Source organism: Saccopteryx bilineata, chromosome 5 (assembly GCF_036850765.1).
Source record: "Saccopteryx bilineata isolate mSacBil1 chromosome 5, mSacBil1_pri_phased_curated, whole genome shotgun sequence".
In the NCBI taxonomy this organism is placed as follows: domain Eukaryota; kingdom Metazoa; phylum Chordata; class Mammalia; order Chiroptera; family Emballonuridae; genus Saccopteryx; species Saccopteryx bilineata.
The window spans coordinates 146,232,861-146,247,555 of record NC_089494.1 but is presented as its reverse complement, the minus strand read 5'-3'; the positions used below and the strand labels follow the sequence as shown (position 1 = coordinate 146,247,555).

The 14,695-nt window shown below is 36.3% G+C and overlaps 1 protein-coding gene across 6 annotated transcripts in view; it reads left to right on the top strand.

Moving 5' to 3' along the window:
- The window catches only part of MALRD1 (MAM and LDL receptor class A domain containing 1), a 794,026-nt gene that overhangs the window by 177,269 nt on the left and 602,062 nt on the right, over positions 1-14,695 (top strand). For 5 of the 6 annotated variants that reach the window (XM_066232772.1, XM_066232769.1, XM_066232771.1 and 2 more), the window contains exons 16-18: positions 10,301-10,453; positions 10,859-10,964; positions 11,422-11,789. The exons of the other annotated variant lie outside the window; for it this stretch is intronic. In XM_066232772.1, the coding sequence (XP_066088869.1) occupies positions 10,301-10,453; positions 10,859-10,964; positions 11,422-11,789 (627 nt within the window). The remainder of the gene's footprint in view (positions 1-10,300; positions 10,454-10,858; positions 10,965-11,421; positions 11,790-14,695) is intronic. 6 annotated transcript variants of the gene reach the window in all.

Genomic DNA, 14,695 nt, shown 5'->3' with positions numbered 1-14,695 from the left:
AATACAATCTATTGATCATACCAAAGTGCCAATATTCCTCATTCCATTATATATTTACTTGACTTCTTGTGCATTTTAAATTCCATGGTCTAACATTGTGACAACTTCCTTATGCTGACCTTCAATCACCTTGCTGGGTTTTTAAAAAATATGTCATTGTCACTAAAGCACAAACTGATTAACTGTGGCTCTCAGATTACCCAGAGCCAGAATCTTCACAGCTGAAAGTATAGCTGACAAAGAAAAAAAAAAGAATATCATCTGTTCTCCTTTTAAATTAATGATCACTGTTCTAGACGGATTGTTAGTATTGCCCAGGATCCCCACTTCATTCCCTACCCAATGTCCTCAAAAAACAATCCATATTTTTCTCCCATATTTTCTAACATCTGTCTTCTATTTTTATATCCCTATTCTCAACTAACAATCTTACATCCTATTTCACTAGAAAATAAAAACAACCAAAAGAGGATTTTCATTAGCTCTGACACCTCTTCTAACTGTAAACTATACCTTTTCTCCCTTACCATGGATTAATATCACGTGCCTCACAATAGCCAACTCTTCTTCAAAGTGGAAACCATCCCTGCTTGCTCAGCAGCACTGCTCCAGGAATGTTCCTTCTCTACTAGATACTTTTTGTCAGTATAAAAACATGTTTTTATTTCTTATATCTTAAACAAATCTCTTGATCTCACTTCCGTTTCAGCTATCACAGCATTTTCTCCAGTCCTTTTCAAAGCATACTTCTCAAAAGAAATAACTATATCCACTATCTTAACTTTTCTTTTCTGAATTGCCTCTTAATTCAATCAGGGCCTTGCTGTCACCACTCAACAGAAACTGTCTCTTCAAAGTCATCAATAGTCTATTCTCAATCTTCATTTCACCCATCAACAGCATTTGACACAGATGGTAAAACCCTTCTCCTTACAATATTTACTTAACATCGCTTTTGTGTCACCAGAAACTACCCTATTGATATTTTTCTATTTGTATGCCTTATTCTTGCCAATCTGATTATTTTCTGATTTATATCTCTCTCCTGGACTTCCTACTTGAACTTCAGACTCATATATCTGGCTCTGTCCTTGACATCATCACTTGAATACCTAAAAGCAATCTCAAATATAATGTGTCCATAACTTAGGTTCTGATTTCTTACTGCATCCAAACCTGCTTTTTCACATTGCTCTCTATCTCATGGTAGCTTCATTGTTTGAAATACTGAGGTTAAGACTTTGAAATCATGTTGATTTCTTTCTTTTTCTGTTATTAGATAATTCAATAATGTCTATCTTAAGCATGCATCCAGAATGCGTCATCCTTAATTTCTTTGCTACCTTGGCTAAGATCACTATCATTTTTGTTCTGATTTTGCAATATTCTCCTGCATCTTTTCTTGTGCGTCCAACTCTAAATCTGCCTTTTCTCAATGTAATAGCCACAGTGATCATATTAAGTAAGAGCTTGTCATTCCATTGTTTGAAACATCCCAACTGTTTCCAATTACACTCAAAATTGAGTACCAAAATTTAAAGTGACTTTTCTAATTTCACCTATTACTACTCTCCTTTACTCACCATTCTGGAAATATCCTGGTGTCTGATATTTCTGGACCATGAGAGGCATGCTCTTGCCTCAAGGTTCTTGCCCTTGCTATTCCCTTTGTGTTGAGTATTCCTTGTCTACATAACCACATTCTTGGCTTTCTAACCTATCCTTCAAGAGTTTATCTAGTTGCCAACTTTTCTAGGAAGTGACTATTGATCACCATCTATAAAATTTAACCCTTCTCTATAACACTCTATTTCTTTCTTTATTTTATTTTTCTTTTTAGCCCTACTGTGACTAGTAGACTATATCATATTTATTTATCTTACTTTTCCACTATCTTCCCTAATGTTTCTACCTTTCTCCCTTCTATTAATTAAACTCCATGAAGACAGAGATAATTTTTCTATTTTATTTTCCCCTTTTTACTTTATTGTTATATTCTCAGACCCCCTACATGTGCCAACCATATGCTCAATAAATATTTGCCAAATGAATGAATAAAAAAAATGAATGAGTACATAGTCATCATGACTCTACCATAAATACCTATTTGCTTACAAATTTCCCACACTGGATTTAATCTCCTTAGTGGTGGGCACTATACATATAATATTTAATGAAGTGTGTATGTCAGTGCTGTGATGGTTCTTAAACTTTATTTATAAGCAAACAAGTTAGTTTCCCATAAATGTATCGATGCAGCAGAAGAGGTGAGACTCCTGGATCAGAGACAAAGGACTGTATTACCAGTGGTATAGCAAACAGCATAAGCGTCATGTTTGTCTTTGTTCCTCTTACCCTCTAAGCTCCAGGGGTAACATAAAGGGTCCCAGGTTTCTGTACAGAAATAGTGAGTTTGCATAAGAGCTAAAATAACCTGAGCTTATGGACCACAGACCTTTTATAATGAGTTTTAAAGAAAACTCCTGTGTCCTTGCTTTAGAAGAAGGCATTATTTTTATTATATTATATGGAATAATACATTGCTCTTGGTGGTAGATGAAGTCACTCTCTATTTTCATGACTCTTTGCTGTTTAAATATCCTTGAAGGAATGGTTTCACAGAAGTGTCTTCATTGGTCAGATCACAAGAGACTCTTAAAACTAGATGGAGACTAGGCCCTGGCCAGTTGGCTCAGTGGTAGAGCATCGGCCTGGCGTGAAGGAGTCCCAGGTTCGATTCCTGGCCAAGGCGCACAGGAGAAGTGCCCATCTGCTTCTCTACTCCTCCCCCTCTTCTTCCTCTCTGTCTCTCTCTTCCCCTCCCGCAGCCAAGGCTCCATTGGAGCAAAAGTTTGCCCGGGCGCTGAGGATGGCTCTGTGGCCTCTGCCTCAGTTGCTAGAATGGCTCTGATTGTGGCAGATTGACGACCCAGAGGGGCAGAGCATCGCCCCCTGGTGGGCATGCCGAGTGGATCCCGGTCAGGCGCATGCGGGAGTCTGTCTGACTGCCTCCCCATTTCCAACTTCAGAAAAATACAAAAAAAAAACAACAAAAAAAACTATATGGAGAATAATGTAACTAATCATTCTTATTTTAAATATAATTATTTTGCAGGTAAAATATTGGTATTTATGCACTAATATTCCTTTAAAAGTTTTCTTTATTTATATTCACTAATATAGACATCATTTAATTGCATAATACTTTTGCAAATACTCCATTACTATTAAATATTACGTTTAAATAAATGATGAAAGTTAACTATTGATGAAATCTAGAGTTTAAAAACATTAAACCATTTGAATGAGTGAAAAATGCTGAAACTCCAAGAGAGAACCCCAGGAGAAAACAGGTTCTAAAATGGGATATATAGTATTAATGCACTTGAAGCTTGTAGTAACCTCTGCTTAATCAATTAAAATACAACCTCACCAAACTTAAGCCAGCATACTAGAATTCTCCATTGACTTTTGTCCTCTGTGCAACAGGAGGGTCAAGAAATCTGGAGTAAAAATAAATAAATAAAAGTTTAAAAGAGAAAAGAGTCAATCTAGTGGATTTATAGTTATTATATAGTTTAAAATCTACTTCTAGAGTATATTCTATAATCACACATGTTTAGGTTATATATGATATTGAATTAAAAAATATAGCACAGTACCTGGCATATAACATCTGTTCAAAAGTGTTTAACTATCATTATTATATATATATTTTTTAATTACTAGGAGTAAAATAATTTTTTGAAAGCACTAGTTTTTTTTTTGTTTTTTTTTTACAGAGACAGGAGAGAGTCAGAGAGAGGGATAGATAGGAACAGACAGACAGAAACGGAGAAAGATGAGAAGCATCAATCATCAGTTTTTTGTTGCGACACCTTAGTTGTTCATTGATTGCTTTCTCATATGTGCCTTGACCATGGGGCTGCAGCAGACCGAGTAACCCCTTGCTCGAGCCAGCGACCTTGGGTCCACACTGGTGAGCTTTGCTCAAAACAGATGAGCACACACTCATGCTGGCAACCTCGGGGTCTCAAACCTGGATCCTCTGCATCCAGTCCGAAGCTCTATCCACTGCGCCACCACCTGGTCAGGCAAGCACCAGCTTTGACATCAGATCTAGAATTGTGCCAGTAATTATGAGCACTGAGAAATTATATGTTGCTCTTCTTTTAACCTTATATTTTTCATCTCTACAATGGGACAATCATATTCTCCGTATTTTATGACCATCAAATAAGATGACATACATATACTGAATGGATGTATTCTACACTAAATTTATGTTTGCTGGTTCAGATCTCTCTGTGAACTACAGTGGTGGACCTCAGCTGTGCTCTAGGTTTCTAACTCTTTGCCATTCCTACTTGCTTATTTAACCATTTCTCTTTCTTTCCCTAACCTGAGCATCGTTAGCCTTTGTGGCGAAAGCCAGGAGAAAATTTGAAGTTCAAGCATATGATGTCTGGAGACATATTTTTACCTATAAATTTTGTTTTTGATTTCTTTTTTTTAAATATAATACTTCTATTCCTTAACTATTAAGATGCTTTAAGGGCAGTTTTAGTTTCAGAGAAAAGTTGAGGGAAACGTAAAGACTTTTCCCATGTACTCCCAATCCCCACACATACATAGCCTCCCAATTATCAACATCCCCCACAAAGTGGGACATGTATTATAATTTATAAACCTACACTGATACCTCATAATTACCTAAGGTTCATAATTTATATTAGGGTTCACTCTTGGTGGTGTACCTTTTATAGGTTTGTTCAAAAGTATAAAGACACATGTCCGTCATTATGGCACCATACAAAGTAGTTTTATTGTCATGGAAACCCGGTGTGCTTCACCTATTCATCCTCCCCCTTGCACAACTGCTGACAAGCACAGACCTTTTCATTGTCTCTGTAGTTTTGCCTTTTCCAGAATGTCATAATTGCAGTCATACAGTATGTAGCCTTTTCATAATGGCTCCTTTCACTTAATCATATACATTTACATTTCTTCTGTGGCTTTTCATAGCTTGATAGCCTATTTCTTTTTAGCACTGAATAATATCCCATTGTGTGAATGTGCCACAATGTTTATTTATCCATTCATTTACTGAAAGACATCTTGGTTGCTCCCAAGTTTTGATGGTTTGTGAATAAAGCTGTTATAAACATTCATGCACAACTTTTTATGTGGACATGAGTTTTCAATGCCTTTGGATAAATGTTAAGCATCTTTCTGCAAATTTTTAAGTCTTTTTGGAAGGTCCAAATGATCAGTTTTGACTTCTCTTTTATGTACTTTGTGTTTATGCCTTACAAACAAACCTCTGTAGATGTCACTGAAACCATTAGAAGAATTCTAAGACAGTGAATATAAAATGAGACAGGGTCTGATTCTGAATTTTCTTTTTTTCCTTCACAAGCTTCCTTGGCTCCTACATGCATTAGTCTTTTGCTTATGTGGAAAGATCTAAAAAGGACACTGATAGTTCAGGATGGTAGATCTAGTTGTTTTGCACCAAATACTCCCTAACATCTTTTCCCCAAGGGTAACTAATGAATTATATCTACATAAGTAATTGAGCTCAATAGCTAACTGCTATTGAGTCACTCATTTTTCTACCCATAGCTATAAAGTTGACATGAATGACTTTTATAAATTCTGTCAGTGTCCTGTTATGAATATAATAGCCCCTAGCCCAAAGCTAGTACGCAACAATCCCTGAGTAAATGGTAACTGTGATTGTTATTGCAAATTGAGATGATTCTGGTGATGATGATAATTGAGACAGTTGATAATCATGCTCCCCAAACAGTAAAAAATCCTTAAATCTCAATTATTAAAACACACCTAGAATATTGTATTTCTGTCAGAAAAAGATATACTTAATTTTCAGAAACCATTCTAATGAGGTCTGTCTGGTTAACAGCTAACCAGAGGTTAATGTCATCTGATTATTATATACTAGTAAGCCCGGCAGTCATACGAAATGACCGCTGTTCTAGATATTATAAATTGTAATTAAAATGATTTGTGCAAAGGTGTCTGCTAATTCAAACTGAATTACCCAGGGCAGGCGGCAAGGATGCCCCTTTGCTTAGTGCCCCATGGGGTTTCCCCCTTCTACTTGCTTAATTGCTTAAAGTAGAGTGCAATGAAGGAAACCTCTGGCAGTACATTTCTTAAGAGCCACCGCTAGCTCAATAAATAAAGGTGATTTAAATAATAAAATGTTAATTCACATGTCAAAGATCTCTTTGTACACAACATTTCTTGTGTAGATCTTTCCATCGTTTTTAAGCTCGCCTTGCAGAGGACCATCAATTATTTTTAATTTTACGTCCGTTTTTTCACGAACTCTTGAACAGGCAACATAAAGTTGACCGTGTCTAAATGCAGGCTCAGGTAAAAAAAATGCCAACACGCTTAAGCGTTTGGCCCTGAGACTTATTGATGGTCATAGCAAAGGCAACTTTTACAGGAAATTGTCTATGTCTCAATTAAAACAGCAACCCTGTTTGAGATGGAGCCAAATCAATTCTTGGAATGACATGTATTTCACCTTTAGAGGAGCCAGTCAAAGACTTAGCTATTATGACATTATTTTTCAATTGGAGAACCTCAAGTCTTGTACCATTGCAAAGAACCCTTCTGGTGTTAAGATTTCTTAACAGCATAATAATTGCTCCAATCTTTAACCTCAATTTGTGAGGTGGCATGCCAGAAGGTGACGGACTATTTAAAAATTCCGTTGGAAAGTTGTTGACATTCGCTTTATTATCAGCTATAACGGAATCAACACTTAAATATGTCGTGTCATTCCCTTCTATGATATTTAAGACATCATCATTTAGTTTGTCTACATCAGAATTTTTAGGACAATATTGCCCTTTCACTAATTTCACTGATGTTTCCAGGCTGGATTTTATTACCAAAAACCCAATCCACTAAACTATCTTTGCATATCATTGACAAAGGAATCTCGACAATGTCTTCACTCAATCCATTATCATCAGAAAGAGTTCCATTTCCAAGTTTTAAAAGCCACCCACTATATTTGGGGTCATTTGACCTCATGTTCATTGTCAGTGGGAGTTTCTTAAATAAATCCCATCATTTTGCAAATTTTATGCTATTTTGTATTATTGCGGCTTGTGGAGCATAAGGCAATACTGATAGACATTGTCTAAAGTCACCTCCAAGAAGTAAAACTTTTCCTTCAAATGGATAATCATTTTTCATGATTTCTTTTAACAACCTGTCAGTTGTATCCACGGTCAAATTGATTAGTTTCTAACTTGAAGTTTAAGGACTGACAGGGTTTACATTTAATATTCATGTCACCAGAGGAATGCTCAAAAATAAAAGTTTCTCCGTTTGAAACTGTTTTAATCCTTTTTGCTTTTCGGTCAACATTACTCTGTCATTTTTTTTGCATTTCTCTCCTGCCTTTGTTCAAGGGACTCACTTTGTTGAGACAGGCTTTTTTTGTCTTGCATCTGAGGCAAGCCTTGTTTCTCTATGCTCATCAGTCTCATTTTGCTGAGAAAGACGCATTTGCTCTGCGACTGAAGCAAGCCTTGTCTTTCTCTGCTCAGTGGTTTCTTTTTGTCGAGAAAGCCGTTTTTGTGCAGCTTTAGCTCCTTTTCTCTCTTCAGTGCTGTATTTTCTAGGAGGCATTCTTAAAAGAAATTATGTTAAGACGTAATTTTTATGTAAAACAGATGATTGCCAATGCAAACAAATGTTCACCTTCCCCCGACATGCTCAATTTGCGTTCAGCCTTAAATTGTTTCAAAAGCAGATGATTGCCAATGCAAACAAATGTTCACCTTCCCTCTGACCCGCTCAATTTGTGTTCAGCTGTGGCAACTTCACCCCATTGGCTAGTACAGTTACGCAAGCAACCAGTAAGCTATTGGCGACAAACAGACACTTAAACCGCATATAATAAAGATGTAATCACTTGAGGTGAATTTTTAAATGTGTATAGAAATCTAATTATATAGGAACAAAGTATACTATAGCCTATTAGAAATTTAACAGTATAGTCATCTGTTAAAATTACAATCTTTGAAGGGCCTTATGGAAGAGAACTATAAAATTGCTGCTGTAGTTTCTTTTACTACCATATTGATATTCTTTCTTTTCCACAGCACTATCTCCCTGAATAAGATAAGGTTGCCTTTCCAAGTAACTATGGGGGATAAATTTTATACAGTAGCAATATTCTGTTTTCTTTTTATGTTTTCATAACAAGAACTCCTAGATCCTATTTTCAAAATTGTCTGAAATAGGAAACAAAAGTATTTGCTTCCTCAGTGATGGAAAAGGCTTCAACATACTTTGAAACCGGAGCAATTTATGTTCATTTATGGGTTATTGGCATATTATGTATTTACAAATAGAGATGGCCTTTAAAATGCAATCTTAAATATTCTTAACATTTATTCCCAACTAGTTATATTTATCATTCTTTTTCCCTTCAAGTGCCATTTAATTTGCTTCACCATGGAGTTCTCGATTTGAGAAATTTGTATTCTAAATATAGCAGTACTTCATTTGGCCAATTTCTATTTTTTCTATATGTTTACTAATATATCATTATCCCTTATTAAAGTTGACACAACGTTTTTAAAGTATTTATTTTAAAATATATTCATACATTTTCATTGACTTTATTTTTCAAATACAATTTATATTCCATATCATTTTTTATTGGTTTCAGGTGTACACCACATTGATTAAACAATTATATACTTTACTGAGTGGTCCCTTCCCATTGACTTTTTTTGTTTGTTTGTTTGTTTACAGGGAGAGAGTCAGAGAAGGGGTAGATAGGGACAGACAGACAGGAATGGAAATTAGTTTTTCACTGCGACACCTTAGTTGTTCATTGATTGCTTTCTCATATGTGCTCTGACCGCAGGTCTTCAGCAGACCGAGTAACCCCTTGCTCAAGCCAGTGACCTTGGGTCCAAGCTGGTGAGCTTTGCTCAAACCAGATAAACCTGGGCTCAAGCTGGCAACCTCTGGGTCTCGAACCTGGGTCCTCCGCATCCCAGTCTGACACTCTATCCATTGCGCCACCACCTGGTCAGGCCCCCATTGACCTTTGATAAAATTTGAAATACTATGCTCTCCATATTTCCAGCCAGGAAACTTGATTTAAAACAAATACATTTTAGAAATCAGATATTTATATATAAAAACTATTAAAAATTAAATTATTTTTATATTACTGTTTCTTCATATTTTTCCTTAAATAGAAGTAACATATTCAAAATTGAAAATGCTTTACAATTAAGTTAAAATACCTTTACAGTTTTATATTTTATAATCTCATTGAGTGATTTATTTTATTCTTTTATTCTATAAATTTACTCTTACTTCTTGAGTTCTTTTACAAAGGAACTCTATATCCAAGGATAAAAATAGCCAATGAACAAGAATTTCAAGGTAATATTCATCAGTGTGAGTGAACCTCACTGTGTTGGGATATAGAGTTAATAGCTGAACATCCACACTAAGCAAATTTAGATTGTGCTTTTTTTGGTTTATTCTTTTTATAATCTAATGATATTTAACAGTTATTGTCAATAGTTTCAGATAGAATATTTGACTAAGAGTCAGAATATTTGGATTCCAAACCCTCTCTACAACTTCCTAACTATATGACTTTGTTAATAACTTCACCAAACCTTCCCTATAAAATAATAATGATAATAATAATAATAATAGCTTCCTCATAATGGCTGTTACAAAAGTTAGGTCTAGATAAAGCATGCAGTAGTACAGAATTTATTACATAGGGTATTCACTGAACATTAGCTATATTAATATACTGCTATTATTATAACTTTCTTTTCTTTTCTTCCTCTTCTCTTCCTCCTGGAAGTTAATTGATTTTTCTGTATATTTACCTGAAAACTAGGTCAAATTATTCTTCCTTGTACAATTAAGCAATAAATACAAGGCTATAGGTAATATTAAAGTTCTATAAAAATGGGAAGTAAGCAACGTGGCTGAATAATGCCGCTTCTTAGAATACTTGAAAAGATTGAATTTTTAAAATTGATAAATCTGCATTATCAACATTCAGTTTGATTAGCACAACTCCAGGTTTTTTCAGATCAGAATAAACCCCTTTTTTTCTTTGAGTGTATTCCTTGATGTACTTAGATGAGCCTAACAAGGTGATTTTCATTGTATTCTACCTTTTGTAAAGTGTGTGAACACTTTGAAGAGCCACCAAAAAGTCACATGAGCAGTCAATTCTAAAATTCACATTTTTGTTCTTCAGCCTCCAAATGTGACTTTGAAGCAAATAGCTGTGGTTGGTTTGAAGCCATCAGTGGTGACCATTTTGACTGGACATGGAGCTCCAGAAGTAGCCTTTCCGCCAGTATTGAGCAGCAGGCCCCACCCCATGATCACACTCACAATACTGCTCAAGGTAAGAAGTAAGCAGAGGCTTTGGTAACTACCTCAGTTTCCCTTTGGTCAGGTCTGAGAGGAGAGAGAGAAGCAGATAACATTTCATATTGCCACAACAAATAGGGAGGTTGTACGTTATCGATTATACTTTTGTTGTCTGCATAAGAATGGAGTACAGATATATTTTTGCCTGAATTAACTAAAATTACCAGTTGCTTCTAGGCATCATTTAGACTTTCATATAGGTTATAGTTTAATATTTATAAGAGCAAAATTGACTAACAATCACTTTTATTGACTTTTAATTGTTGTATGATCCTAATTTTAGATGGACATGGAACTTATTTAGTGTAGGGTTAAAAGAGAGATGTCTCACTGTATAATCCAATAGGTTAATTTATGATTTGTTTTTGCATACCAATAGGGCATTTTCTGTTCATTCTCAAGGAAAGCAGCAGCTTGTCACAAGTTGCTAAACTCCAGAGCCCAACTTTCAGCCAGACGGGAACAGGATGCACGTTTTCTTTCTGGTAAATATCAAAAACAATGGTCAATTACCCTAGCAGCCCCACGTTGCAGGCTTACTCCTGCAGGTAGTAGACCTTATGAGTTGCCTCAGGTTTTGCTTTAAAATAATACTGCTTTAGATCCACAAAATTAGCATTTTACTTAAGTGCTCATTATCAGTGTTTGTTGTGTTCTTTCAAAAAATGAAAGGGACTCTTTCCCTCCAACAATGGGTTGTAATTTAATTAGCACTGCTTCTTCTGCTCTGGACTGAACTCCTTGAGAAAGGTGCCTGAGGTCCTGAGAGTCAGAGTATGCACATTAACAGATAAGCTTTGCAAATGCGCAGCCAGGATTACTGTAAGGAATAAAGGCATCCATTATGCTAACTAATTATTAATTGTAGACTGAGAGTCTAAAATTTAACTGTGTAGTCTGTTCCATGAATCATTTCCATTTCTCTTGTTTATGCTTCTTCAGGTTTTATAACTATGGCCTGTCAGTAGGAGCCGCTGTCCTCCAGCTGCATGTGGAAAACTCCAAAGACTCCACAGTACTCTGGAGAGTGTTATATAACCAGGGCCACCAGTGGTCACAGGCCACTGTTCAGCTTGGGCGCCTTACGCAGCCCTTCCATTTGTCACTAGAAAAAGTCAGCCTTGGCATTTATGATGGGGTCTCAGCTATTGATGACATCAGTTTTGAAAATTGTACCCTTCCACTCCCTGCTGAGAGCTGTGAAGGACCAGACCGTTTCTGGTGTGGACACACCAAGGCTTGCATACACAGACTTCAGCTCTGTGATCTGCTGGATGACTGTGGTGACCACACTGATGAGGATGACTGTGGTAAGCATCTTCTAGTTTCTATTATGTTGATAGTGGTAATATTAAGTTTCCTGTTTCTAAGTGATCAAGTCAATAAAACTAAGCATTGTTCCAGGGTTGCTGAATGTTTTGTGTGATATCATTAATCAATAGTCAAGCCATCAGTATTTATTGTGTAAATTATAAAACAAATATTCAGGATACACTGTTGGACATAACTACAGAGTCCCTGCTGTCAAGGAGCTTAAAGCCTAATTGAGGAGAGATATTATTCAAATGTTTAATAAATAAATGTAAAATAGCAACGTTGACTGGACTTACAGATAGATGTGACATGACTTCATGTAATAGCAGCATTGGACTTCTAGAGGTGATGACTTAGCTGAGATTTGAAAAATAATAAATCAAAGCTTACACGCAGAAGCTTCAGTATGTGACTGCATGGCAGACGGGAGATAGATAAAGTGTGGCTGGTGCCAGGAGAAAGGGGAAATAAGTTACAATGTAAGGATCGAGATGGAAGGGTAAGCAAGATTTGCAGGTCTTTTTTAGTCCATATAAAAGTTGTTCCTCATGTGAAGATTTTCTAGGAGGACAATATAATAAAATTGGCATATTTGAAAATGTCACTATGGATATGGTGTGTAATAAATATATTCAAGGAGAATGGATTTGGGAGATCCATTAGGAAGCCATAGCAGTAGTTAGCAGAAGAATTGGCAGCTTGTCATAGTGATAAGGATGGAGATGAAGGGATTAAAGTTTGGATAAATATCTATTTAGGAGGGGCATTTGATGATGTTTTGGCCATAGGGAGCAAAGATGAGTCTAAGTTTGTAGTTTAAATTACCAAAAAGTCTGTGTATCTGTGTATCTGTGTAGGTTTTGCAATTTAATAAACTTAGTTCCACTTAGTACTTAATGCAACTGCTCCTGAAAATACAACAGAAGCTAATAGTTGTTTTATTTTTCAATAACTGTTATAAAGTACTGCACCCCAGATTCTGAAAGGCACTGTACCTCACTTCATGGAATTCACGTAGAGACACCCAGTTCAGATAAGTTTTGAAGAGTTTAATTAAAGGAGGAGATTTATTAAATATGCCCGCCACATATGGCTGACAGAGGACAACAGACCCAAATTGTGTGTGAGCCCCCAAAATAGTTCAGGGGCTGTTTATATACCCTTGATCACACAGGGGTGGTGGAGAGCATGACGTCATGGCACAGGCTGACAAAATTTGTTTAGGGGATACACAGAAACATTAAGACTTTCAAGGTAACACAATCAAAGATGTGTACAAATCTTTCAGGGTTCATCTTCCCTCACTAGCCTAGAGGTATTTTACTCTCAAGATTCCAGGGAGGGGGAGAAATTACAGTCAATGCAAGGTGGTATGTAAATTATGCCTCCCATTGAAAGAGAAGAAGTTTTTGGTTAACCTTTATTTTAGATTTAAACTAAATGATCCATTGTTCTTGCAAACCAGAAACTTCTACATTCTTCTCCCTCCCATCCCTGAAGGAGAAACGGGACAGAAAAGCCTGACAGGAAATCCTGACCTTTCCTCCCAGAATATCAATATCAATTTTCAGCTTTTTGATACCTTACAACATTACAAAACTTTATCAGGAAAAAAATGTGTATATTTTTTCCCAGAAACAGCAGTAACACTTAAAAATCAAGGTATCTATTACTTTGGGAAGCCAATTATAAACCAAAGTAAAGCCACAGAATGCTAGGTACATCAAAGAAAACAATACATTAGGAAATTTTCATATAAATCATCGTAGAAAGTTTTGCATATCACATGTGTGATCTTTGATATAGTCAGAAATTTTATTACACAGCTGATGTTTAAGTACATATAAACAAATGATTTCAACAATGGATATTATAAGAAGTGTTGCTTATTCTACATCTAATTTATTTCTTGCAAATTCAGAAAGCCTTGTCATCTTTTTTCAAGGTCTCCAAATTCCACTCTTTAAAAAAAATGTTGCTCTACTTCCTCTGTCTCTCTCTTCCCCTCCCACAGCGAGGCTCCATTGGAGCAAAGATGGCCCGGACGCTGGGGATGGCACCTTGGCCTCTGCCCCAGGCGCTAGAGTGGCTCTGGTCGTGGCAGAGCGACGCCCCGGAGGAGCAGAGCATCGCCCCCTGGTGGGTGTGCCGGGTGGATCCCGGTCGGGTGCATGCGGGAGTCTGTCTGACTGTCTCTGCCCGTTTCCAGCTTCAGAAAAATACCAAAAAAAAAAAAAAAAATGTTGCTCTATTGCTAAAAGTAAGCAAATTATCCTCAAACATGTCAGTATTAACTTCATAAAATGGGTTATGGAAATAACAATTAGAATATAAATATACTTCTTTTGACTAAGTATTAATGAAAGGATATAGTAGTGGCATTAGTCTATCAGTTCCATCTACACAAATTACTTTATTACATAGAATACATTAGACATCCCAAATGCTCACTGTGTTTCCTGAAATATGTTTAGGGTCATGGTCTTTTTTATAAGGCGGAGCTACCTGTACTCCCTTTTGAGATGAAGATTGAAGATGTAGTCAGTATGAAAACAGACAACATACAAATCTGTTAGCATTATGTCAAAAAAAACTCAGCAGCTTGACATTCTCTTTCTGCTCTGTAGCCAGAGACTGACACCTAGAGAGCGTGCCCTGCGTCCCTAGTTCACATCACAGCTAGGCTTGATTAGTCACAACTGAGGAAATATCAGATGAAAGCACATCCTCACTTGACATTTACTCACATGGTTCCCTTTAGCTCTAAGCTCCTGGTTCCGGTTTTCAGATATCTATGATTAGTTCTTGCCTAGCTGCATTTCTTCAGATATGCTTTATCTATTGTTTGAATATTTTTTCACCTTTGATGCCATATGCAGTTATAGTAAGACAAATAAGTGAT